Here is a 26,853-nt window from a genome sequence, read left to right as displayed (position 1 = left end):
ATTGTCTGACTGGGATATGCAGGTATGCCTCTTTTAGGTCCAAGGTTACTAGCCAAGCCTTCTTGTCCAGCATGGGCAGACGCTGCTGCAGAGCCAACATTTTGAATTTTGGACCGTCCAGAAATGTATTTAGAATAGACAGGTCCAGTACTGGTCTCCAGGCTTTGTCCTTTCTGGGCACCAAGAAAAGTCTTGAGTAAAATCCTTGTCCCTGCTCTTGCTGTGGTACTTGCTGAATGGCCCTCATGTCCATGAGGGATGAAACTTGTTTATGTGTCTCTGCCCATTGATTGTGTGGCAGGTCTGGTATACCCTTTGCCCTTAGCAGGGTGTGAAAGTGGAACCTGTAGCCCTAGGACACTATATTCAAGACCCTTTTGTCCTGGGTGATCATGTGCCAATTTTGAGAAAAAAGTGCTAGTTTTCCCCCTAAGGGGGCTGCCAAAAGATAAGTGCTTGGTGCTGGCAGAGGTAAGTCATTGGGACTGTTTTCTGTATGGCTGTGATTTGTCTTCTCTGCTTTTGGAGGTATAAACGTCCCACTGTTTAGGCCTGTATGAGCCCTGGGGCTGGGATCTGCATCTGGGGCGTCTGTATCTGCCTCTTTGTGGCCTGTCTGACGCTGGAAAGGACCAATTCTTTGTAGGCCAGTTCCTGCTAAATCTGGGTGGCTGTACCTGTAAGAAATCCTTTACTATTTGCATAGATTTCGCTTTGTCCTCCATTTTCTTCAACACCTCTTCTGCTTTAACACCAAATAAGGTATCATGCTGTAATGAGCATCTAATAATTTTGCTTTAACATGATCAGGCAAATTCTGTTCCTTTAACCAAGCATGCCTCCTAATGACAGAACCCGTAACTGCAGCCCTGCAATAGGCCTCTAGAGAATCAAAGCCACATTGCAATGTATGCTTTCCCAGTTGTTCAGTTGCATGCAATAAATCCTGCATTTCCTTATTTTCTGCACAATCAGAATTTGACAACATTTTCTGTTTTAGCAGTGACATTAAGTATTGCTGATATTTAAGCATATGAAATTGACAATTTAAAGCCCTCACAGCCAAAGTAGCAGAAGTGTAAACCTTTTTTCCCCATCTGTCTAGCACCCTTGAATCCCTATCAGGGGGGACAGGGTTTTTGCAGTAGAAGCCTTGACCCCTTTGGGACCCTGAGAAATAGTTTCTAGGTCAGCAGTATGGTTTTTATAAAGAAATTTATGTGAATCTGAGACCCTGTAGTATCTGTCTGGTTTAACAGGAGCAGGGGATAAAGAGTCAGGAAAAAGGCCGGACTCTGAAAATACATCATCAACAATGTCTAACACAGGAGGAATAGCCAGAGGCCTGTGCTGAGGTAGTAAAAGAAAATCTTTAAGCCTTTTCTTAGATTCTGAGTAGTCTTGGCTCTCCCAGTGGAAGTGCTCCCTCATGGTATGCAGGGTTTTCCCAAAAGAATAATCCTCAGGCGGAGAGGCTGAAGGGATAGATTCTTCAGCATCATAATCCTCATAAGGAGGAAGGGAGTACTCCTGATCAGAAGAGGAGTCAGAAGAAATGGTAACCTGATCTGAAGATTCATATTCTGTCTCTTGCCTAGGCCTTTTGCCAGGAGGGGGATGGGAACCCCTGATCAAAGTAATTAGGTCTTTGGCCATTTTGAGCATCTGTTTTTTAGGCATTGAAGTCTGTCCAGGAGATTGCTGTACTTGTTTCTTTGTCTTTAGAACTGCTTTAGTCTTTGCTTTGGAAGCTGAAGTAGGCTTTACATATAATTGTGTAGGTCTGAAAACACCCTCAGAAGCCAATGCCTGCTCAGCGGCTCCAGACCCATCTGAGGGAATAGTTTCCAAGTGTCCAATACCTTGAGTATCCAGAGGCCTAGCTGCCTCCACGTGAGAGTCATCAGCGGCCTGTGGCTCTGAGGTAGCGGGCATCAGGGGCTGCTAAAGCGCCTCACTGAGAACCGGCGACTGGGCTAGAAGAGGCTTCGTCGTCGGTTTTGGACCTCGGATGCCTGTCCTTTTCTTTGTCTTTGTGCTTTTTATGAGCTCCGGTCATCGGTTGTTCCGACGGCATTGTATAGTTAAACCTTCGGCCAAAATAATGGAAAGCAAAATTGAACCGACGCTTTATAGTGCGTTGGTTGAATCTAGCACAAAACCGACAACTAGCAACGTTGTGGTCAGGGCCTAGGCAAGGAATGCAATAAGAATGAAAATCCGTATGAGGTATTTGCTTCCCACAAGAAATACAATTGTTAACTTTTACTGACATCGGTCTGGAGCAAGAAAAAGTTTCCCCAATGGGGTACTTAGCTTTATTGAAGACTTCGGATCTGAAATTCAAATTCGAAAATCTCAGGAGTCGGCCGACCGGCACTTGCGAACTGCTTTTGCTTTAGGCACTGCGCAGCAAGAAAGACTGAAGAAAATGGCGTTGGCTGCATCCTTTATACCCCTGGCGCACTGACGTCAGGGAAGAGGCGACAGCAACCGACGCCAGACCTAGACTTTGGAATTCAGGCCGACTGCAGATAGCCTGCCAGCAGGATAACCCAAGTGTAATGACTGCAACAGTGAAACACGATGAGCATCCAGGACTGCAACAGTGAATACACTCGAACATCTACATTTATGGCAAGTGTACACAACTGTACTATGTTCTTCATGTTTCACTGCTGCAGTCTTCACATTTGGGTAGATTCCCAAAGCTAAGGATTGGAGGAGGAATTTGGATGTCATTAGAATCAACTAGAAGGCCCTGCAAGACTGCAGTGGCAAAGCCAGCTCTGGATTTAGACAAAATTTGTAAATGGTAATGCTTGGTGAAAGTATGTACAGAACTCCAGGTAGAAGCTTCTAGGATGTCCCTGGTAGGGACACCTCTGAGAAAGGCTGTAGAGGTAGAAACAGCCCTGGTGGAATGGGGTCTAATCCCCTGTGGGATAGGTTTTCTATGGTGCTTATAGCAGAAATTAATGCAATGGCCTATCCACTTAGAAATGGTTTGCTTTGAAATAGCCTTCCCCTCTGCCCCTGCAGCAAATGCCACCAGCAGTTGCTCAGATTTCCTTTGAGGTTTAGTCCTGTCCAAGTAAAATCTAAGTCATCTGTGCACATCTAAGGAGTGCAGTATCTTTTCCCCTTTGTTCTGTGGATTAGAAAATAAGGTTGGCAAATTAATCGACTGATTAAGAGCCACACTGGATACCACCTTGGGCAAGCAGGAGGGACTGGTCCTGAGGGACACCCTGTCTTCATGAAAGATGATGAAAGGCTCCACTGCCATAAGGGCCTGTAATTCAGATACCCTTCTTGCTGAACTGATTGCTAAAAGGAAGGCTGTTTTCCAAGAAAGGAATTTTAACTCTGCACTTGCAGCTGGCACAAAAGGAGGAAGAGTGAGTTTCTCCAGTACAAAGTTAAGGTCCCAGGCTGGGGTTGGGGCTCTCCTGGCTGGTCTTAAGTTTTTGGTCCCTCTGAGGAACTGCATGAGCAGTGGATGAGAGAAGGGGGGAGGTTCTGTGTTGTAATGAGCTGAAATGGCTGAGGCGTGAAGTTTGATGGAGGAAAAAGAAAGGCCCTTGTGAAGCATCTCAGTTAAGTATTGAAGAATCTGAGGTAAATTAAGCACTGCTATACCCATCCCTTGAGTCTGGTTCCAGGCACAGAATCTTTCCATTTTTCAGCATAAGATTTTATAGTCCTAGGCCTCCTTGCCTCCAAAATGACACCCAACACTTGTTTACTTAGGGATGATAATGGAGAGATTAGGTAATTAGCCAGGCTGCTAGGTTCAGGGTATGAAGCTGAGGGTGCAGAATCTGGGTCTCCTGCTGAGACAGCAGGGTAGGGGTCTGAGGCAGGTGCCATGGAGCCAACAGTGACAAACTGAGCAAGAGGGGGTACCAGTGTTGGTGTGGCCAGTCTGGTGCAATTAGTATCATCTTTGGTTTGTCCAGTTTGATCTTTAGTAGTACTTTGGAGAGGAAAGGCAGAGGAGGAAATGCATAAACTGATAGATTTTTCCAGCTGAAGGACAGAGCATCCACTTTCCAAGCTAGTTTGTGGGGTGTCCTTGTGCAGAATTTGTCCAATTGTTAGTTCTGTGGGGAGGCAAACAGTTCTATATCTGGGCTTCCCCACTTGTTTATCAACATGTTGAAAGTCTGTGGATCCAGTTTCCACTCGTGTGGGTCCATGAGATTTCTGCTTAGTCCGTCTGCCAATGTATTTAGTTTTCCTGGCAGGAATTGAGCCTGTAGATGCACTTGGTAGCTCAAGGCTGTGTTCCACAGAGCCATGGCTAGTCTGCAGATGGGGTAAGAATGGGTACCCCCCTGCTCATTTATGTACCACATAACAGTGGTGTTGTCCGTCTTTACCCTTAATTGTCCTGGAAGAATGTGGTCCTTGAAGACTGTCAGAGCATTCTGTACAGCTAACATTTATTTTTGATTGATATGCAGGTGCATTTGACTTGGGTACCATTTGCCCTGAATGCAATTCCCTGCCAGGTGAGCCCCACATGCATAGTCTGATATGTCTGTTGTTAGGGTTTGGGCGGCAGGGGGTAGAGTCAATGGTAGTCCCTTGTTTTGGTGGCAGGCCTCTGCCCACCAAAGGAACTCAAACTGTAGGCAAGGTATGATAGGAATCATTGCTTCTAGATCCTGATAATGTTGACACCATATGCTTTTTAGATACCATTGTAGTTTCCTCATATGCAGTCTTGCATATGGAATTAGTAGAATGCAGGAGGCTATGAACCCCAAGGCTTGTAGTATGTGCCTTGCAGATAGCAGGGTTTTTGTGGCCATTAGTTTGAAGTAAGTTGTCAAATTAATTTGTTTCTCTGGCGTGAGGAAAGCCGTCTGGGAAGTTGTGTTCAAGCTTGCTCCCAGAAATATAATTTGTTGACAGGGTGCCAGATGTGATTTATTTTCATTTATGGTGTACCCCAGACAAGTTAGCACCTTTTGTACAAATGTCAGATGATTCAAAAGTATGTCCTGGCTTTCTGCCTGAATTAGACAATCGTCCAGGTATGGGTTTATTTGAATATTTCTTTGCCTGCAAAATGCAATGACTGGAGCTAGGCAATTGTGAATACCCTGGGCGCAGTAGATAAGCCAAAGGGCAGTGCAGACAACTGATAGTGCATGTAGCCTGCTTTCAAGCTTAGGTATTTTCTGCAAGATTCCCTGATTGGGATGTGCATGTAGGCTTCCTTTAAATCCAGTGTTGCCAACCAGGCATTTTTGCCTAGCATAGGAAGTAACTGGTGAAGAGTTAGCCTCTTGAATTTTGGAATTAAAAAAAGGTGTTTAAGACAGAAAGGTCCAGGATAGGACACCATGAGTTGTCTTTTCTGGGTACCAGGAAAAGTCTTGAGTAGAATCCTTGTCCCTTTTCCCCTTCTGGTACAGTTTGAATAGCCTTTATGCTTAAGAGAGAGAATATTTGCTTCTGAGCCTCCGGCTACTGATTTGGGGGTAGATCTGGCCAACCATTTGGGGTTGGTAACGTGTGGAAGTGAAATCTGTATCCTTGAGAAACTATATTTAAAACCCATTTGTCCTGCGTAATGAGTTCCCAGTTTTTTTCCTGCAAAGCAATCTTTCCCCCTAAAGGAGCAGTCAGTTGAGAAGTGCTTGGAAGTTTTAAAGTTAAGTCATTGAGAGAGTTTACCATAGGGGGAGTCTTACTACTCCCTGATTTGGAAGTGGGAGCCCCCCACTGCTTAGTCCTGTGCATACTCTGGGACTGAAGCCTGGGTGTTCTGCTGGTTCTGGGTTTGGACTGAGAAGGCCTGGAAGAGGCAGGAAAAGACCAATTCTTAGAGGGCCAATGCCTACTAATTCTTGGAGGCTGTACTTGTAGGAAATCTTTAACTGTTTGCATAGATTTAGCCTTTTCCTTCATCTTTTTAAGAACTTCTTCTGCTTTGTTGCAAAACAGGCGGTCCTGATTTAAGAGAGCATCCAGCAATTTAACTTTAACATGATCTGGCAAAGATTGCTCCTTAAGCCAAGAATGCCTTCTAAGTACAGACCCAGTGACAGCAGCCTTGCAAGATGCCTCTAGTGAATCAAAACCACATTGTAAAGTATGCTTTCCAACCTGTCCATCAGAATGCATTAAATCCTGCAAATTCTTATTTTCAGCACAGTCAGGAAACAACATAATTTTCTGTTTAAGCAATCCAATAATATGCTGCTGATACTTTAACATATGAAAATGGCAACTGAAGGCCCTAATGGCCAAAGTTGCAGAAGTGTATACTTTCTTACCCCATCTATCCAGCGCCCTGGAGTCTCTATCAGAGGAGGTAGGATTTTTGGCAGTAGTAGCCTTAATGCCCTTGGGTCCCTGTGAAATGAACTCAGGATCTGCAGTAGGATTTTTAAAAAGGAACTTGTGAGAGTCAGGAACCCTGTAATATCTATCAGGTTTTCTGGGACCAGGAGGTAAAGAGTCAGGGGCCAAGCTAGACTCCGAAAAGGCATCATCAATAATGTCTAGTACAGGAGGGATAGCTAAAGGCTTGTGTTGTGGCAGGAGTAAGAAATCCCTAAGCCTCTTTTTAGAATCAGATTAATCCTGGCTTTCCCAGCGAAAGTGCTCCCTAAGAGTATGCAGGGTATCACCAAAAGAGAAATCCTCAGGAGTGAAGCAGAGGGAATGGAGTCCTCTGCATCAGAATCCTCATAGGTAGATAATGGTAAATCCTGGTCATCAGAGGAAACAGAAATTTCAGAATCCTGGTCAGAAGTATCATAAGCAAATTCAGTCCTAGGTCTCTTAGAAGGGGAAGGTTGGCTTCTCCTGATTAAAAACCAAAAAACACACTGCGAGAGGAGAAACTGAAGCACCGGACAGCCGATGAATATAAAAACAAAAATTTTTTATTATACAAATAATCCAGGTAAAACGTTTAACGAATCACCACGTTTTTCGTCCTTGGAACAAACAGACTTCATCAGACAAAAAATAATTTAAATATATTATTATATTTATATGCTTTTAAATTAAATCATGATGATAATGAAAGAACGCTCTCCTCCTGAATATGTATTAACATCTCTCTCTCTCATCCAAACCTTTTTACATTGAAAATGGACACTTGTGTATGTAAATAAATATATAAATAGATGTAGATATAGAGTGATACAATTTGTAAACCTATTATCATGACATATGAAATGTTTACGTGTATATTAGTTTATATACACGAGTATGAACACATATATAAAAACTGAAGCAGAACTTTGTTCTAAAAGACATTACTCCCATCTTGTGGTCAAAATAGAAAATTACAATAAATAATACTATGAACTCTCCATAAATATAAATGAATGGATGTGAAGGTGTTCTTATTGAATGAACATATGACAGTAAATACTGTAAATAAATGGATAAATGTATAAATAGCCAATAAAACTCTTCCTAAAAACATATTGAAATATAAAAAACAATAAATACTAATACAAATATTCAAATGTCAATAAAAACATCTTATATTATATTATATTACATATAATTTAATTAAATAATTTGGTAAAATACAAATCTCACATGTTCTGTAAAAAACTAAGAGAACCTTGGCCAACATAATGAAACATTAATAAATACAATACCATGTTGAATGTAGATATATAGCATGTTATAATCTAGCTGCTCTCAACTTGAGAACCGGGGCAAGGGAAATGTTATCATTTAGAACAAAGTTCTGCTTCAGTTTTTATATATGTGTTCATGTATTTACATACACAAGTGTCCATTTTCAATGTTTTTATAAAAAGGTTTGGGAAGAGAATGAGAGATGTTAATACATATTCATGAGGAGACGTTCTTCTTTCATTATCATTGGGTGATTTAAAAGCTTGTCAGCATATAAATATGTGGTATTAATTAAATGTCTTTGTCTGATGAAGTCTGTTTGTTCCAAGGACGAAAAATGTGGTGATTCGTTAAACGTTTTACCTGGATTATTTGCATAATAAAAATTTTTGTTTATATATTCATCGGCTGTCTGGTGCTTCAGTTTCTCCTCTCGCAGTGTGTTTTTTGGTTATTGGTCTATTTTCGTACTGTACCTCACGTCTTGGGTTCCCCTGATTAAAGTAATAAGGTCTTCAGCCATTCTTATCATTTGTTTTTTAGGCATAGAGGCCTGACCATGCAGTCTAGGTGTCGTTTTTCTAGGCATGGTTCAAGTTTTAGGCCTTAAAGAAGAAGATGGCGTTGGTTTAATATGCAAGTCAGTAGGCCTGAATACACCCTCAGAAGCCGGTGCCTGCACAGCAGCTCTGGACCCATCCAAGGTAGAGATATCCGCAGGTTCCACAGTTGAAGCCTCTTGCGGCATACCGGACTCCAAATGGGTCTCAGTAGAGGCCTGCGAATCTGAAGTAGCAGGTATCAGGGGCTGCAAAAGCACCTCACTGAGTACCGGCGAACTGGCAACTGGCTTAGAAGCGCCTTTGGCAGCTTTGGACATAGGTGGCCTGTCTCTGTCTTTATCTTTGCGTTTTTTCGGAATGTCAGTAGTCGGATAGCTTACGAAAGACATATCTGGATAATGAAACCGCGCACCAAAATATTTAGAAGCGTAAATATACCGATGACGAATAGTTCGTTGCTTAAATAAGGCACAACATCAACAGCGAGGTATGTTGTGGTCAGGGCCAAGGCAAGGAATTCAGTACAAATGAAAATCTTTGTGAGGTATTTGCTTTCCACAAGAAATACAATTACTGACTTTTACTGATATCAGTTTAGAGACCAGCGGTGGTGGTGCTGCAGTAGCGTTGTGGCCTCACAGTAAGACGCTGTCTGGTTCAATTCTCAACTAGAGCATCTTCTGCATGGAGACATGAGTGAATGGGTGTACCTTCGTTGAAGGTTGTGCGTCAGGCCTGGCAAGCCAGTACATAAAAATCAACTGCCAATCATTAGCGGACCGGAGTTCCGCTGTGGCGACCCCTAACCGGGAAAAGCCGAAAGACACAAAAAACTGACATCAGTTTAGAGCAAGAAAAAGTTTCCCCAATGGGGTATTTAGCTTTAGTTGAAGACTTCGGTTCTGAAACTCGAAAATGAAAATTTCAAGAGTCGGCCGACCGGCACTTGCGAACTGCTTCTGCTTCGGACACCACACAGCAAGAAAGACTGATGTAATGGTGTCAGCTGCATGCTTTATACCCCTGACTACCTGACGTCACAGAAGATGAGACAGCAACCAAAGCAGGACCCAAGACTTTGATAATCAGGTCAACTGAGGGCTACTGCAAGCAGATAACCTAAATGTGATGACTGCAACAGTGAAACACGAAGAACATAAACTTCACATCATATGTTTTTATTGTGCCCTATCATATATGGCAGAAGTTTTATGTGCAAGTTTTGGAGTGAGAATTGAAAAGCCAAGATATCTCACTGTATGACATTTGCAAAATAACACAACCTTTTAGACAAGAGTGTATTTTCAACAAAAATCTTCAAAAATGATACCTTCTGTCCAGGATATCCATTATATCCAGGGCTCCCCTGCTGTCCTTTCAGACCCTACAAGGAAAAACATTACATTACAATGTCACACAAGTGTTCCTATAAAGTTTAGCACAATGTAATTGTTTTCTCTAACTACCTTGTTTACTAGTCCTCTTAATACCATCTGTTACAAACATGTTAAACAAAACAAAAGCTCTGCATTGCTTTCTAGTTCAGCTCATCCTAGACAGAGAAACATAGAAGAGATTTATAAATAATATTAAACAAAACTGTCCTAGGTTTTCCCTAGCCCCAATGTAAACAAATAATTGGAAACCACATAGACACCAGCACACGCACACGCACACACACACACACACACACACACACACACACACACACACACACACACACAAAAGACTGGCCCTATCTTGGTAAAATCAGCAAAATCAGAGATCTTTATTAGACACTTTTAATGCTGAAAATGATTATAGTAATCTAAAAAAGTCATGAGACAGATCAATTATTGCATGGCAAGCAGAAAGAACATATGAGGTGGTAAGAAATAAAGAAAAGAAAGGAATACAAATGGAGTACGACCACATATAGACTATGTCAGCTAACAAATACAGAAATGGAAATTATTTATAAAAAACACTGTAAGAAAGCGGGAAGGAAAAAAATGTATGAGAGCAGGTAAGGTGAGAAGGACATGTGGGACATAGAGCTTTAAATGGAAGCAAGTAGAAGGTCAAATTTATACATCAAGACAAAACTCAAAAGTACAACACAGTAATGTGCCATCTTGTAGAACAGGTTTGGCATAAATAAATAACTGCCAAAAGTGTAGACTGAAACTAAATGCCAAAGCATGCATTATTGTAAACTTTGTAAAGTCAGTTAACCCAGGGAACTACCAAATTGACAATATGCCCCAAGAGTTAACCCAGTTGGTTGGATTTGGAAACTTATGTGGACAGTGACCTAACTTTCAACCAGTATGTGTCCATTATCATAAGCAAGTCATTTTATTTTGTACAGCTTATAAACAAAGGGATTGTGTCTTCATCTAAGTATGTCATTGCTCCCATTTACTCTGTCCTCATTATACCAGTCATTGAGTATAATGCTTTCTTTAGCGTGTCTTTCTCCACACACATGCAACTACTGGAATGCCCACAGAGACACCTTACTAAAGGAATACAAGGCCTAGACAATCAAAGCCCTTTCACTATACTCGGTATCCTACAGACTGTTAAGTGGTGACCTGTGTCTAGCATACTAGCATACAAGGCATTCCCTGACCCAATACTGATGGATTTACTGCACATCAGCCAGTCAAACAGCATCAGAAATACCTGGTATAGGGATTTAAACCAATTCTACATCATCAACAGAATGGTTTGGAGGGACAGGCATATCTCACATGGGTTACCACTCCTGTAGAACAGAGTCCTCATCCATGTAAAACAAAACTCATCCTAGTCCATATCAAAGAACAACTTGAATCCATGGATGGGAAACAGAAAAATTATCTCAGGAATGCTACATGTACTACTAATGGCAGTTGTTCTCAAATGTTTTACCCATGCACAGGTACTCCCAAATTATCTATTGTAAGATCCCACTTATTCTCTTTAGGGGTAATATATAATTATCGACCACGAGATGGGTACGACCAATCTAACACCAAATGGGATAGATTCATTTGAACACCTAATTGGCTATGCTTAAATGGCCTACAACAGCAGGTAGCCTAGATCTTATCTATGAACTTAAAACATACGTCAAAGTAATTAGATCACCACTTCTGCATACAGTAATGTAGCTAAATGACCCAAAATATTCAGTGTAGGTACACATTACCAAATCATTGTGAGTCTGTGTGTGTGTGTGTGTGTGTGTGTGTGTGTGTGTGTGTGTGTGTGTGTGTGTGTGTGTGTGTGTGTGTGTGTGAGTTGCCAGTTGCTGATGACCAACTTTACACCATAGCCGAACACCGTGCCCCTGAACTGCAGTTCTGAGTTTAACAAATGTAACTATAGGAGCCATCTTTCAAGTCAACATTCAAAATACCACATATCTTACAATGCTGTTTAGATGATAATCACTAAAAAGAATGTAGGGATGACACTTCAAATGTTAAGTGAAAGGAAAGAAAAGACCACAGAACATATATTAGTCATCCCATTTAATCTTTCCCACTTTCTGTATTTGTTTATAACCTATATAAACCAAAAAACCCAAAAAAAAAAATACTTGTTTTCCCACCTTTCTAAGCTAGTATAGTCCAGTTATCAGGTTAGTGCTGAATTCAGGGCTGTGTTACAAGTTTCTGTGTTTGCCCATACCTTACTTGGATAGAAGGAAGTTTCTCTGTTCACTGTGAGAGAGGGAGCTTTGAGTAGCCTATCTGTCCCTGGAGGAGTGTTTTCAGCCTAGAAATTAGTAGTTTATTGGCCATTTTGGGCTAATTTCTATCTCTTTCATTTCCCTGCTATAAAACCAGAATCTGCAAGGTTTTTGTGCTAGTATACAGCTCAGCAAGCTTCTGCCTGGTGCCCTGCAGAGTTCTACAGCAGCAGAGAGACAAGAGAGAGACTTTGGAGTGATTAAGTACCATTTTTCTGCATTTTCTTGCTGCCTTTAGCTAATTCCACTTAAAACGCTGATTTTCTAGAGTTTCTGTGATTTAAAAAGCTTGTTTCAGCTACATATTGTACTTATTTTACTGCCTGCACTTTAACAAAGTTGTTTTTGTGTTTAAATTACTTGTTTAACTGATGTTGGCTACACACACAAGTGTGATAACCATTTCTGTGCATTTAAAGTGTTTTTTCTTATTGTATCTGCTTTATTTTCTGAAACAAAACAAAAAAAAAATACTTGTTTTCCCGCCTTTCTAAGCTAGTATAGTCCATTTTTCAGGTTCGTGCTAAATTCAGGGCTGTGTTACAAGTTTCTGTGTTTGTCCATACCTTACTTGAATTGAAGGAAGTTTCTCTGTTCACTGTGAGAGAGGGAGCTTTGAGCAGCCTATCTGTCCCTGGAGGAGTGTTTTCAGCCCAGAAATTAGTAGTTTATTGGCCATTTTGGGCTAATTTCTATCTCTTTCATTTCCCTGCTATAAAACCAGCATTTGCTAGGTTTTGTGTGCCGGGCAGCACCGGTTAGCTAGGGTATAACTATTCCCAGCTCCACAAAGCGTACTTTTCAATTTTTCCCTTGGAACTAGACAAACTTTCAACTTAAGCACTCAAACCATTCACTTCTCATCCCGGCACTTGCTCAAAACTCATAGCAAGCACAAATAAACCTTAGCACTAGACCCTCCTATGCTGTAGAGAAGGACAAGGCTCTCTATTCAACCTTACCAGCCAATCAGTAAAACAGTTCACTGTACCTATCCAGGCATGTCCAAAGGGCAGTTTCAGGTGTACTCTCCAGTCCAACTGGTGAATCTGGGCATTTTGAAGCAATGTTACAATTACCTCATGTGCACAGACAACCCTCTCCTCCTTCCACCAAACACTAATACATGCGAGAGATGCAATTATACAGCCAAACTGGAGGCTAAGCTCTCTCAACACAAGACTGGACCAGGCAGTCAAGAGGAGAAGGGGAATTACTTGCATTTCACCACCAGTCTCACATAGACCTATGAAAACAGCACCGGCAAAAAACACACATAAATACATGAAAACATACTCAAAGGCTCTAAATAAAAATCTGCAAAAGCAACAGAGACGTCCAAAGCAGACATCCAGGCAACTTCCACCCCCCAATACAAACCATGAAACACATACTTCACAATACCAATGTGCCACACAATCACAGCCCTTAAGGCAAAATAACATACCCAACACACTAGTAATAGGTGACTCTATAGTCAGGCAGACTGACGTCCCACTCACTAGGCTGAACAATGAGAAGGTTACTGTTAGCTGCCTGCCGGGTGCTAGGATCCACCACATAACACAAGCACTCAGGTCACTCCAGAAAAAGTACAAATATGACTCTATCATTGTCCATGTTGGTGTGAATGACCTGAGCCGTACCTCCCTGGATTACATGAAAAGATACAAGGAGGAGCTCTCTGATCATGTAGCCCAGGCTGGTATGACCCTGACCCTGAGTAGTATCCTGCCCTCACCAAGAATGATACCACAGTATAGAGAAAAAATGATCACTTTCAACAATTGGCTAAGCTTCTGGTATCATTCAAACGGGATCCAATGTCTGTCAGCCTGGGATGACATGCTCGACAAGCCACGCTGCTTCACCAGAGATGGCTTGCACTTGTCACTCTTAGTCTTTTGAATACTGGCCAAGGCTCTTGCCACCCCCATAGTGTCTTTTTTAGGCAAGGCTCAAAAGACAAACCCACCACCGTAAATAGTACAAGTAACAAAAAATTGAGGGTAATGCTACTCAATGCCGGAAGTCTAAACCTCAAAATGCATGCACTTGAGGCACTCCTCAGTATGGAGAAAATCGATATATGTGCAGTAACAGAAACCTGGTTTAAGGCTTCAGAGAGCACCCTAGCATTACTAGGCTACAACTCATACCATACATTTCAGCCACAAAACCTTGACCAAAATACAAAAGATGGAGGAGTGTCCATATTCATCAAGGATACCCACACCTCCAGGTTAGTGGCACAGCATGATGCTTCAGAGATCATCCACGTTCAACTAACAACAGGCAAAACTGCTATTCAAATTATAGCTTGCTACAGATCACCCACCATGTCCCAGGACCCCCACTCCACATTCCTGGAAACACTGGGAAACATAAAGGTCCTACCAAACACCCTGATATTGGGTGATTTCAATTACCCAAACATTAACTGAGAAAACTACTCAAGTACAGGCTCCCTTGCCAACATTTCCTAGAATTTATAAACTCAAACACCCTGGATCAACTGGTCAACACAACCACCAGAGGTGACAACATATTGGACCTGGTCATCACCAACATGGGCGACTGGTGTTCCACACCAGAGGTCAACCCCTCATTGGTTAGATCTGACCATAAACTAATCACTCTGGATATCCATATTCCGCCACCACCCCCGATCAATGAAACCACAGTGAAAAACTTTTCAAAAGCAAACTTCAAATTACTTAAGTCAGAGGTGGGAAGTTTCAAAGCACCCATGCTAAAGGATAATGTTGTCCAAGCTGCAAAATCCCTTACTAATGCACTCTACGGGCACCTACAAGAATGCATGGATCATGCTATCCCAAACAAAACCAAAACTCACTCCTCCAAGAAAAGGAAACCAGTCTGGTGGACCCCTGCCATAAACAAGCTATACAATAGAAGGAGGAAACTAGTACAGAAAAGAGTAAAATCCCAAGAAGGCAAGACATCCCTGATCAGTATCAGCAAGAAACTACGTTCCCTCATAAAATAATCCAAGGTTAGCTTCGAAAGAAAAATTGCCATGGACTCCAAAGATAACCACAAGGCATTCTTTAGCTATGTCAAGAATCTAAGTGGCAATTCTCAGATCTGCTCAGAGTTAGTGCAGAATGGCACAGTATACACTGAACCGACCGATATAGCCAACATCTTGGCAGACAGGTTCAGTGCAAACCTCACCCCCCTCTCATCCCCAAAAGGGCCCATAACTATACCAGAAGAATGTAGTGCCCCTGAAATCACAGACACTCAGGTTAAAACAGCCCTCTCCAAAGCCAAAAACACAGCATCAATGGGACCGGATTGTGTTCCAGGCTGCGATCTACATGAGCTCAAAGATAAACTAACCCCTCGCCTAAACACACTGTTTAAACTCAGCCTCTCCACAGGCTACGTGACCACAGAGTGATGTACAGCAACAGTTATTCCACTCCACAAAGGTGAAGTCACAACGCACCCTGGGAACTATCGCCCTATCAGCCTGACTAGCTTGGTCTGCAAAGCTATGGAGTGGATCATCATGGATCTCACTAACAGAGACATAGGAAACCTCCAAACACTGGACCCTACCCAGTTCAGCTTTGTAAAGGGCAGATCATGCCTCCTAAACCTGATGGACTTCTTTGAGACAGTTACCAAGGCTATAGACAAGGGAAAAGTGGTCCACACAGCCTACCTACACCTCGCAAAGGCTTTCAACACCATTCCCCACTCAGGTATTATAGACAAGCTAACCATCCTGAACATAAACCCCTATGTCATGAGATGGATTGCCATCTGGCTCACGGACAGAACCCACATGGTAAGAGTTGTGGGAGCTAGGTCTGACTCTAAACCGGTTACAAGAGGCATTCCCCAGGGCTCAGTCCTAGGACTCCTCCTGTTTGGCATATACTTCTCAGAGGTACAGGCAAGCACAGGAGGACTATGGCTGATCAAGTTCGCAGACTACTGCAAACTAGGGGCTATAACTGACTCTCCAGCTGACACAAACATCCTCCAAAAGGGGCTCACTGAGACAGATACCTGGTGTCAAAACCACGACCTCATGCTAAATGCCAAAAAGTGCATAGTCATCCCCTTTGGAAAAACCAAAGTACCCACAAACTACCACATAGGTGGTAGCCCCCTAAATAAGGAAGACGTAATAAGGGATCTGGGGACCGAAGTAGATAGTAACCTCTCCTTTGATAATCACATTGCCAAGGTGGTTACAAAATTCTTCTATGTGGCCCGCTTAATCACAAAAGGCTTGCATCCAGATCAAAAGATGTCATTGGGCCCCTCTATGCATCACTTATCAGACCCATCATAGAGTACAATGTCCCATTTGGGATGTACCTTACATGACACCTGCAACAGCTGGAAAGACCACAGAAGTACCTCACCAAGAGGATCACTATCCTCAAGCAGATGCCTTATGCAGCTCGACTGAAGAAACTCCAGCTGTACTCGGTTGCATACCGCCTACTCAGAGGTGATCTCTGCCTGACGTACAAGGCCATGTCCAACCCAGAATTGATGGACATGCTCCACCTAAAGAAAACCATATCCCCTCAAGCCACACACTCCAGGGATCTAAACCTCACCACAACAGTAAATAAGACATGCTGGTGGGATAGATTCCTGTCCCAGAGACTTCCCATACTCTGGAACAAGACTCCAATGTACATTAGGCAGAGCTCCTCGCTAACCTCTTCAAGAGAAACCTTGATGAGTGGATGGGAAATAGAAAGTTTCGCCCAGGAATCACTTCAATGGCTCTGCTGGACACAGGTACAGGGAACTAATCGAAGGGGGCAGCAAAAGCCAACACATTCCAGATAGGCTTATAAATGCCTTCAGGCAGATAGCCTAGTACCTACCTATGAACCTATGAACCTATATGTGCAAGGTCGGCAACATGTGAAACAGATGTCAGCTGTGGCTGCTGTATATGATTTAGCTGGCAACTCATCTAGCAATTAATGCAGCTTGGTTACTATCTCCCAATGTAATCTTACATACATAAAAAGTATTTTACAGCCATGAGTGAAAATGTGGAGAATGTGCATATACATGCTTCCTCAGTCTATCCACAACCCTTGATTCTTCATACAGGTGCTGGGCATCAGGACTCTCTGCAGTCAAAGCCTTTTAAAGAGTTGTCACAGCCTCAAGAGAATCATGTTTAGGAGTCTTTGTCCAGCACATGCAGTCCTTGGATGGACAGCAGATCTTATCAAATCTCCTGGGAGAATCATTGTACCATTTAAATATTCCCATTCAGTTGTTGTCACCAGTATGACTATGTTATCAATAAATGGGACAACCTAGGAATGAGTCTTTTATGTAGTGTTTTTTGGGATTGTGGATCACCCTCTCTCTGCCTCATCATTTCAAGAATTTCACAAAACTCAGTCACTGTGGGAAAGGAAGAACAAGCTATGAGACCTTAAAGTATAATCTGCATGTTTATTCTTGCATGTACATTTTCTATCAGTCCTCAAAGGTGATGGACACAAATATGGTGAAGAAAATGGTATTGGTTCATTTGCAATAGGAAAATGCTAAGCAAGGGCTCTGGGGTCTCTGTCCTGCTGTACCATAAGGTGCAAGGCTAGAAGCCAATGCAAAGAAATATTAGTGGTTGAGGCCAACATCAAAAGGGAGCGAGCATCTGTAAAACTGCTTGCTCTATTGGTGTTGATACCAATACAGACGCTATGTTTGAGGATGAGAGCATTGGTCTCAGCTGTTGAAGGCTGAAGTCAAATGAGGTTGCCATCAGCACCATAAAGTTCAGTATCGAGGCCAACTTCCAATATTACAATCAACAACCCTATTGATCCTAGGTCTGATGTAGACAGTCTTGTCTCCAAAGACCTAAAGACAGACTGTCAAAGAAGGCACCAATGCCAGAAAGAGCAGCACCAAGTTTGCTGCTGAAGTCAGACCTCTGGCCGTGAGATCAACAAACCCTCTGACAGCAGTAACATCAATGATGAAGCTACCAACACTGATAATAGAGTAATAAAACACAACGTTTACTATGGAAAAATAATTTTAAGTTACTTTTAACAACTTTTTTCTCAAAAGTAAAAAGTAACACTCCTGTTAAAAGTTGCTAAACGTAATATGACAGTGTATAAAAACACTTTTTCCAAGCTAAAAATTAATAATTTTACAGAAAAAATCACTTCCTGTCATAAAATTAGAACATGGAATATCAGTCCAGTAATGAAAAAGCATTAGCCAACCGATATCCTCCAATGTGTTAGTTTCTACATACTGTCCTGCCCCTCATGATAATGTGCAGCTTACCTTAAAAAAGCCCTTCCCATAACACTACCACTAAACAAGAAATATCAGACACACACGTGTGCACATCACACATACACACACACACACACACACACACACACACACACACACACACACATACACACACACACACAAAATCTCTCTGTTTACCTAACCATAAACCACTCATACTGGCACATGCACTAAATCTATCCCCTCACAAGCCCTTACCCTAACACTAAAACAAGTACACATACACTTGTATATAAACTCACAACTCCACCAATTACCTTTGTTGACCAAATGGAAATTACTCAAAACAGCATTCGTCAGATGACCCTTCACTCAAAACATACAGTAGTTCATTTGCTTCGCACAAACGAGTATCAAACAAGTGAACTGCAAGCATATCGATATATACTGCAAATATATATCTATATATATGTGAACACACAAACACACACAAATATACATGTGAATGTATGTTTAATTTTATAATTATATATATATATATATATATATATATATATATATATATATATATATATATAGGTTTACCAGGAAATTACAGAATGAAGCTTCAGCGAAAAAGTAATATCAAACGTCAGTTGGCTGCTTCCCATATTGCTGACCTTCAATACTATGAGTGTTCTTTGCTGCAAATGCCACTGTGCATTTTCACATATGTGGTCAACATTATGGCTAAAGATCGCAGTACAGTGCAGATCGGGAAATTACCCATTTCCTCACTGTAGTGCGATCTCGGAGTTGGAATATATAATTTGCAGGTGGTGGGGAACCTAGGGGGGCTTACCCCCCTGCAAAAATTTTAAGTCATGTGATTTGCAGTAATTAACTGAAAAAAAAATGTCGAATGTGCGAATGTGATAGTGTCTTTGATATTTTCAACTAAATAATATGCACAACTTCGGTATTTTGAGTCGACAACATGAACAGATTTTGTTGCGTCATTCATGCATTTGATGGTAAACTATACATATACATACATATATATATATATATATATATATATATATATATATATATATGGTTCCCCTTCAGAAAACTCAAAATCCTGAAACTCAAAATACTGAAAACACACAGAATACAAATAATGATAATATGCCAGTATAAGAACACACAGGAACACATACAAAACAAAGCATAGCAGTTGTCCCCCACACCCCCTGCTACTTAAATACAGCAACTCCGAGACTGCACTTAGTGGAAAGTAATATGGTTTATGTTTAAAGTCAGTATATGTATGCTGTGTGTTTTCAGTATTTTGAGTTTAAGGATTTTGAATTTTCAGGATTTTGAAGATTCAGGCTATTGGTCTTCAGTCTTACGAATTTCAGGATTGTGATATTTCAGCCTTCTGAAGGGGAACTATATATATATATATATATATATATATATATATATATATATATATATATGGTTTTGTGACATTTGCCTGTATGCAGTTTTTCTGAACTACAAATGGTCACCAAAACTGACTGAAAGTGTATTTGACTGAAAACTGTATAAGTCTGTAGGCAGTCTTTATGGTGTTATTTTTGATCATGGGAGTTGTTAAGGAAATAATTCTAGAAGATTTTGAGAGGAATGTCAATACCCAGCATTATATGGTACTCCAGGATCTGAGATGTTTGTGTTTGTGCACAGCACAGACCCACTGTATGTGGTGTTTTTTTCATTCATCATGGGTGTGTGATAGTGAAAATAGTGTATATAAGTAAAGAGGGAGTGGTGGATGCAAGGAGGCTTTTTATGGTGTATGTGTTGTGTAGAATGTTTTGAGTGAAATGCTTTTCTTTCATCTATACTTTCAGTAATTTGTGGTTACTGATTTTTATTTTAGTCAAATGTTCTTTCAATTAAATGATACAGAATCATATCTATCATGTGCTTGTGAGTGTGTGAGCATATACATACATGAGTATATATATATATATATATATATATATATATATATATATATATATATATATGTAAAAATATGGGTCTACCTGATAACACTAACATGCCAAAACACAGACAACGAAATAACTGACACGACAAAACCTGAAAAAAAAAGAAAGTTCAAAAACATGAAACTTCACATGCCCGACAAACCACAATCCCGACAATCAACAAAACAAATACGTTTCCCAAAAAACACACACACAACACAAGCACACCAAAAACCTTACAAACCTACACTAAACCTTACATACACAACTATCTATGCACTAACCTTAACCCAAACCCTAACCCTAAGGTCAGTCACTATCACACACTTACCTTACCCGCACCCTAACTCACTTAATCCTCCCCTAACCCTTAACTCTGTCACTATTGCTCATTTACCTTAAGTGCACCTTAACCCTAACTCACTTAATCCGCCCCTAACCCTCAAGTCCGTCACTACTGCACACTTACCTTACCCACACCCTAACCCTAACTCACTTAACCCGCCCCTAAACCTAAAGTCCGTCACTATCGCACACTTACCTGACCCGCACCCTACCCTAACGTCCGTCACTGTCACACACTTACCTTACCCACACCCTGACCCTAACGTCCGTCCCTATCGCACACTTACATTAACATGTCGATGTTCTCAGCATCGGGATTCTCAACTGTCGGTCTTCTCTGTTGTCGATCTTCTGGTGTTGGTGTTCTCGTTATTGCCGTTTGAAGCTTTCGGTTAAATCAGGTAGACCCATATATATATATATATATATATATATATATATATATATGTATATGTATGTGGGTGTGTGAGTGTGTGTGTGTGTATGTCTGGTGTGAATGACTAAATCGCCCTAATGGTGAATGTAGAACACCAATAAAATAAGTTAGATCATACAAAATAGCAAAAACAAAATGAAAACAATAATATCGAGAGAGGAAAACTATTTCTTCTCCCAATACTAAAACTAAACCCTCCCCCGTAACACTAGCCTCAAACTTGTTTGAATAGTGGCAATGTTACTGGAAGGTTTTAATAATGTTAAGGTGTAGGGCTAGTGTTGGGGGAAGGGGCAACATTTGGGTTAGGGTTAGCACCCATTACTAAAGAGGGCGGGGGGGGCTGATTTCAGAGAAAAAGTAGTATAGGAGCACTTTGAAAGCTATAACATCCTAAGTGCTGCCTCACAAGCAGTTAACAAAAGAGAATTGCATCTTTAATCATATAAAAACCTGTAATACACTACTATGTTGGATATGTGGCAGTCCAAGGTATTTTACAGCATTTAAAGCTGTTTAGGTTTCTCACTGCTGTTTTTCGGTGGCCACACTGTATGCTGTGGTGGGAGATTAGCATTTAACAATGCTGAAAGGTGCTTACTAAAAATTGTATTAGACATCTTTCTTACATCCCTAAGATGCTTAACAAATTGTGTGTTTCATGAATTCATAGGTCAATCTCACTGCTCCATGCAGTACACTAATTTAATATCAGATCATGAGATATTGTTGAAGATGTATGGTTTAACAAGTGAATTGTTTGGGTATTTTAAAGAAGAAGGGGCAAGGTCTGTGCACCAAATTAGATTATTGTCCAGTAATACATAATAAGAAAAATGGGTCATCATGCTGAAAATTAATTGCTATTAAAACTTATGAATGGTTACTGTTTTAGTGTAGATTCCTGTTATATGTTGGACAAATAAAGTTTAAATTGTTTAAAAAATAAATAAAAGATGCTGAAGTCCACCTACATGATCTACAAAAACACTCACCCTGAGTATAAGTAATTTATCTATGTATTTATTTATTTGTATTTGTTAACTGAGTTAGAGCACTGATCCACTCAGACTCACCCCGGTGTACTGTGGGGTTAAATGTTTTGCTCAGAGTCACACACCAGGCAAACAGATACTTCTTCTTTCGGCTTTTTCCCGGCTAGGGGTCGCCACAGCAGATCACCCATCTGCTCATGATTGGCAGTGGAGTTTTACGGTGCCGAGGTGCCAGCCCGGCGCCCAACCTTCCACAGAAGGCACACGCATGCACACACTCACACCTAGGGCCAATTTAGAGTGTCCAATCCACCTACAGCATGTCTTTGGGATGTGGGAGGAAACCAGAGCACCCGGAGGAAATCCATGCAACCACAGGGAGGACATGCAGACTCCGCACAGAAGGCACCCCAGCCAAAAATCGAACCGGAGAACCTCTTGCTGTGAGGCAGCAACGCTAACCGCTGCACCACCGTGGCCGCCCCACCAGTCTAGCTGATACTAATGTAATCAAATCCTGTACTTCATGGAGCAGCTCTTTGACAGCTAATCTTCTGCACTGTCAGACAGTTAACTGCCAAATGATGTTGCCTTTACTGACAATAAATGTAGCAGCATATAAAAAAGACAGAACCAAATTCATTAACTCTTACACTAAGTGTATAGTACACGATCTGTATTCAAGAACGCTCCTGCCACATTTTTGTGCTTTCTAGTCACTCAGAAAGATTACACTAAGTGTACATGAAGTCTACACTTTGTGGTAACCTTTGTGAATCCCCCTTGATATATATTTAAGGCTGCAAGAAAATCAGTACGAAAACTAAAATTAGGAAGAAGGTGTGAGTTATGCTTGTATTCTCTGTTCACTCAGAATGATGTACACTTAGTGTAGGAGTTGATGAACCCCAGGGATAATGGTCAACATACAAAATTACATTGTCTTTAAATACTTGTATGCAGCAGAAGAAAACAGTCTAAACTTTGACCTCTGTGTGTGCCTATCTATCAAAAAAGGACATATTTGGCAGCTCATCTATTTTTAAACATCTTATCATTGTGCAGATGTCATTGCCCTATTTAACAAATCAGTTATCTAATCATTGTTGAATATGTAGCTACATTGTGTAGCTTTCACACAAGCCTCCTAAAAACTTGAAATGGTACAATAATTTCTTACTAGATAAAATTATAGGCTTGGAAAAGCTGAAGTGCTTATACACTGATTAGGAGCTATCTTTCTATTCTGCTTTTATAGGTTAGTTATTAAACTGGTCTGCAGACAAAAATGAATCTGTTTCTCCTTGAAAGTCTGTGCCTGGAACATACTGCTAAGAGGGGAGGGGCTATAACATAGGTCTTGAGTCTGTAATGCTATAAAAAATAGCATACAATAAGTGATATTGTACCAAAGCCTTCCACATTATAGAATAAGCTTACAATCTGAAAAATCAACTGTTAACGCTTTTAAAAAATAATCTTGATATAAACATTAGTATTACTGAAAGTCAGTAAGTTTTAAGCTTGATAAATGAACCTATGAAGCTAGGCAATGGTACACTAAAAAGAGGTACTGAACAATTTCTTATTCGTTAACTGCACTATAGCTATTATGTACAGCACAGTGATACAACAGGTAGCATTGCTGCTGCACAGTGTTTGGCACTCCTGTTTAGTTATCAGCAGGTATGCTTTTTCCGTGTGGCGTGCACATGTAGTTCCATTGTCCCCTTGTATTTCAGTGGCTATTCAACTTTCCTGCAATATTCCAAGGACATGGAGTATAGGTTCATAGGTTGGTACAAGGCTATCTGCCCAAAGGCATTTATAAGCCTGGCCAGAATGTGTTGGCTTTCACCACCCCCTTAGATCAGTTCCCTGAGCCTCTGTCCAGCAGAGCCACTGAAGTGATCCCCGAGGTAAACTTTCTGTTTCCCTTCCACTCGTCAAGGTTTCTTTTGAAGAGTGTTAGTGAGGAGCTCTACCTAATGTAGATTGGGATCTTGTTCCAAAGCATGGGAAGTCCCTGGGACAGGAATCTATTCCTCCAGCACATCCTATTTATTGTTGTGGTGAGGTTTAGATACCTAGAGCGTGTGGCTCAAGGGGATAAGGTTTTCTTTAGGTGGAGCATGTCCATCAATTCTGAGTTGGACATGGCCTTGTATGTTAGGCAGAGATCACCTCTGAGTAGGCGGTATGCAACCGAGAACAACTGGAGTTTCTTCAGTCGAGCTGCATAGGGCATCTGTTTGAGGCCAGTGATCCTCTTGGTGAGGTACTTCTGTGGTCTTTCCAGCTGTTGCAGGTGTCTTGTAAGGTACATCCCAAATGGGGTGTTGTACTCTATGATGGATCTGATGAGTGATGAGTAGAGGGGCACAATGACATCTTTTGATCTGGATGCGAAACCTTTTGTGATCAGGTGGGCCACGTAGAAGGATTTTCTAACCACTTTGGCAATGTGATTATCAAAGGTGAGATTACTATCTACTTGGGTCCCCAGATCCCTTATTACGTCTTTCGTATTTAGGAGACTAACACCTATGTGGTAGTTTGTGGGTACTTTGTTTTTTCCAAAGGGGATGACTATGCACTTTTTGGCATTTAGCTTGAGGCCATGATTTTGACACCAGGTATCCATCTCAGTGAGCCCCTTTTGGAGGATGTCTGTGTCAGCCTGAGAGTCAATTATAGCCCCTAGTTTGCAGTCGTCTGTGAACTTGGTCAGCCATAGTCCTCCTGTGCTTGCCTGTACCTCTGAGAAGTATTTGCCGAACAGGAGGGGTCCTAGGACTGAGCCCTGGGGAATACCACTTGTAACCAGTTTAGAGTCGGACACCATGTGGGTTCTGTCCATGAGGCAGTTGGCAACCCATCTTGTAACGTAGGGGTTTATGTTCAGGCTGGTGAGCTTGTCTATAATACCAGAATGGGGAATGGTGTCGAAGGCCTTAGCGAGGTCTAGGTAGGCTGTGTGTACCACCTTTCCCTCCTCTATAGCCTTGGTAACTGTCTCAAAGAAATCCACCAGGTTTAGGAGGCATGATCTGCCCTTAAAGCCAAACTGAGTAGGGCCCAGAGTTTGGAGGTTCCTAATGTCTCTGTTAAGGAGTTCCATGATGATGTGCTCCATAGCCTTGCAGACCAAGCTAGTGAGGCTTATAGGGCTATAGTTCCGGGGGTCTGTTGTGGCTCCACCTTTGTGGAGTGGAATAACTGTTGCTGTGTGCCACTCTATGGGTATGTAGCCTGTGTAGAGGCTGAGTTTGAACAATGTGTTTAGGTGAGGGGTTAGTTTGTCTTTGAGCTCGTGTAGGACGCAGCCTGGGACACCGTCCGGTCCCATTGATGGTGTGTTTTTGGCTTTGGAGAGGGCTGTTTTAACCTGAGTGTCTGTGATTTCAGGGACTCTACATTCTTCTGGTATGGTTATGAGCCCTTTTGGGGGTGAGAGTGGGGTGAAGTTTGCGCTGAACCTGTCTGCCAGGATGTTGGCGATATTGGTCAGTTCAGTTTATTTTGTGCCATTCTGCACTAACTCTGAGCAGATCTGAGCATTGCCACTCAGATTCTTGACATAACTAAAGAATGCCTTGTGGTACTTTGGAGACCTTGGCAATTTTTCTTTCAAAGCTCACCTTGGATGATTTTATGAGGGATCGTAGTTTCTTGCTGATACTGATCAGGGAAGTCTTCCCTTCTTGGGATTTTATTCTTTTCTGTACTAGTTTCCTCCTTCTATTGTATAGCTTGTTTATGGCAGGGGTCCACCAGACTGGTTTCCTTTTCTTGGAGGAGTGAGTCTTGGTTTTGCTTCGGATGGCACGATCCATGCATTCTTGTAGCTGCCAGTAGAATGCATTAGTAAAGGATTTTGCAGCTTGGACAGTGTTATCCTTCAGCATGGGGGCTTTGAAACGTTCCACCTCGGTCTTAAGTAACGTGAAGTTTGCATTTGAAAAGTTTTTCACTGTGGTTTTCTTGTCCAGGGTCGGGGGCGAAATATGAATATCCAAAGTGATTTGTTTATGGTCAGATCTAACTAGCAAGGGGTTGACCTCTGGTGTGGAACACCATTCGCCCATGTTGGTGATGACCACGTCCAATATGTTGTCACCTCTGGTGGGAATGTTGACTAGTTGAACCAGGGCGTTTGAGTTTATAAATTTTAGGAAAAGTTGGGCAAGGGAGTTAATACTTGATTAGTTCTCCCAGTTAATGTTTGGGTAATTGAAATCACCCAATATTAGGGTGTTTGTAGGACCTTTATGTTTCCCAGTATTTCCAGAAACGTGGAATGGGGGTCCTGGGACATGGTGGGTGATCTGTAGCAAGCTACAATTTGAATTGCAGTTTTGCCCATTGTTAGTTGCACATGGATGATCTCTGAAGCATCGTGCTGTACCACTAACCTGGAGGTGTGGGTATCCTTGATGAATATGGATATGCCCCCGCCTTTTGTATTTCGGTTTGGGTTCTGTGGCCGAAATGTATGGTATGAGTTGTAGCCTGGTAGTGCTGGGGTGCTCTCTGGAGCCTTAAATCAGGTTTCTGTTACTGCACATATATAGATTTTCTCCATACTGAGGAGTGCCTCGAGTGCGTGCATTTTGAGGTTTAGACTTCTGGCACAGAGTAGCATTACTCTCAGTTTTTTGTTCATAGGTTCATAGGTTGGTACTAGGCTATCAGCCCTAGGGCCTATACAAGCCTAGCCATAACAATTCCCTGGCTATTTCTTCCCATATTATTTACTTTCCTGGACCCCTCTCTAGCAGGGCGATTGACGTGATCCCTGGGGTGAATTTCCTTTCTCCCATCCAATTGTCAAGGTTCCTCTTGAAGAGGTCCAAAGAGGCACTCTGCTTGACATGTATGGGCAATCTATTCCAGAGTCTGGGGAGTCTCTGGG

General features: G+C 41.6%; 1 protein-coding gene across 3 annotated transcripts in view; it reads right to left on the bottom strand.

Moving 5' to 3' along the window:
* Nucleotides 1–26,853, bottom strand: part of COL4A6 (collagen type IV alpha 6 chain) — a 4,024,271-nt gene that overhangs the window by 1,686,881 nt on the left and 2,310,537 nt on the right. For all 3 annotated transcript variants that reach the window (XM_044057202.1, XM_044057203.1, XM_044057204.1), the window contains one exon: nucleotides 9,517–9,570. In XM_044057202.1, the coding sequence (XP_043913137.1) occupies nucleotides 9,517–9,570 (54 nt within the window). The remainder of the gene's footprint in view (nucleotides 1–9,516; nucleotides 9,571–26,853) is intronic.

This window comes from Protopterus annectens, chromosome 15.part0 (genome assembly GCF_019279795.1).
Source record: "Protopterus annectens isolate FY-2018-M chromosome 15.part0, PAN1.0, whole genome shotgun sequence".
Classification (NCBI taxonomy): Eukaryota; Metazoa; Chordata; order Ceratodontiformes; family Protopteridae; genus Protopterus; species Protopterus annectens.
This window is presented reverse-complemented; position numbering and strand designations above follow the sequence as displayed.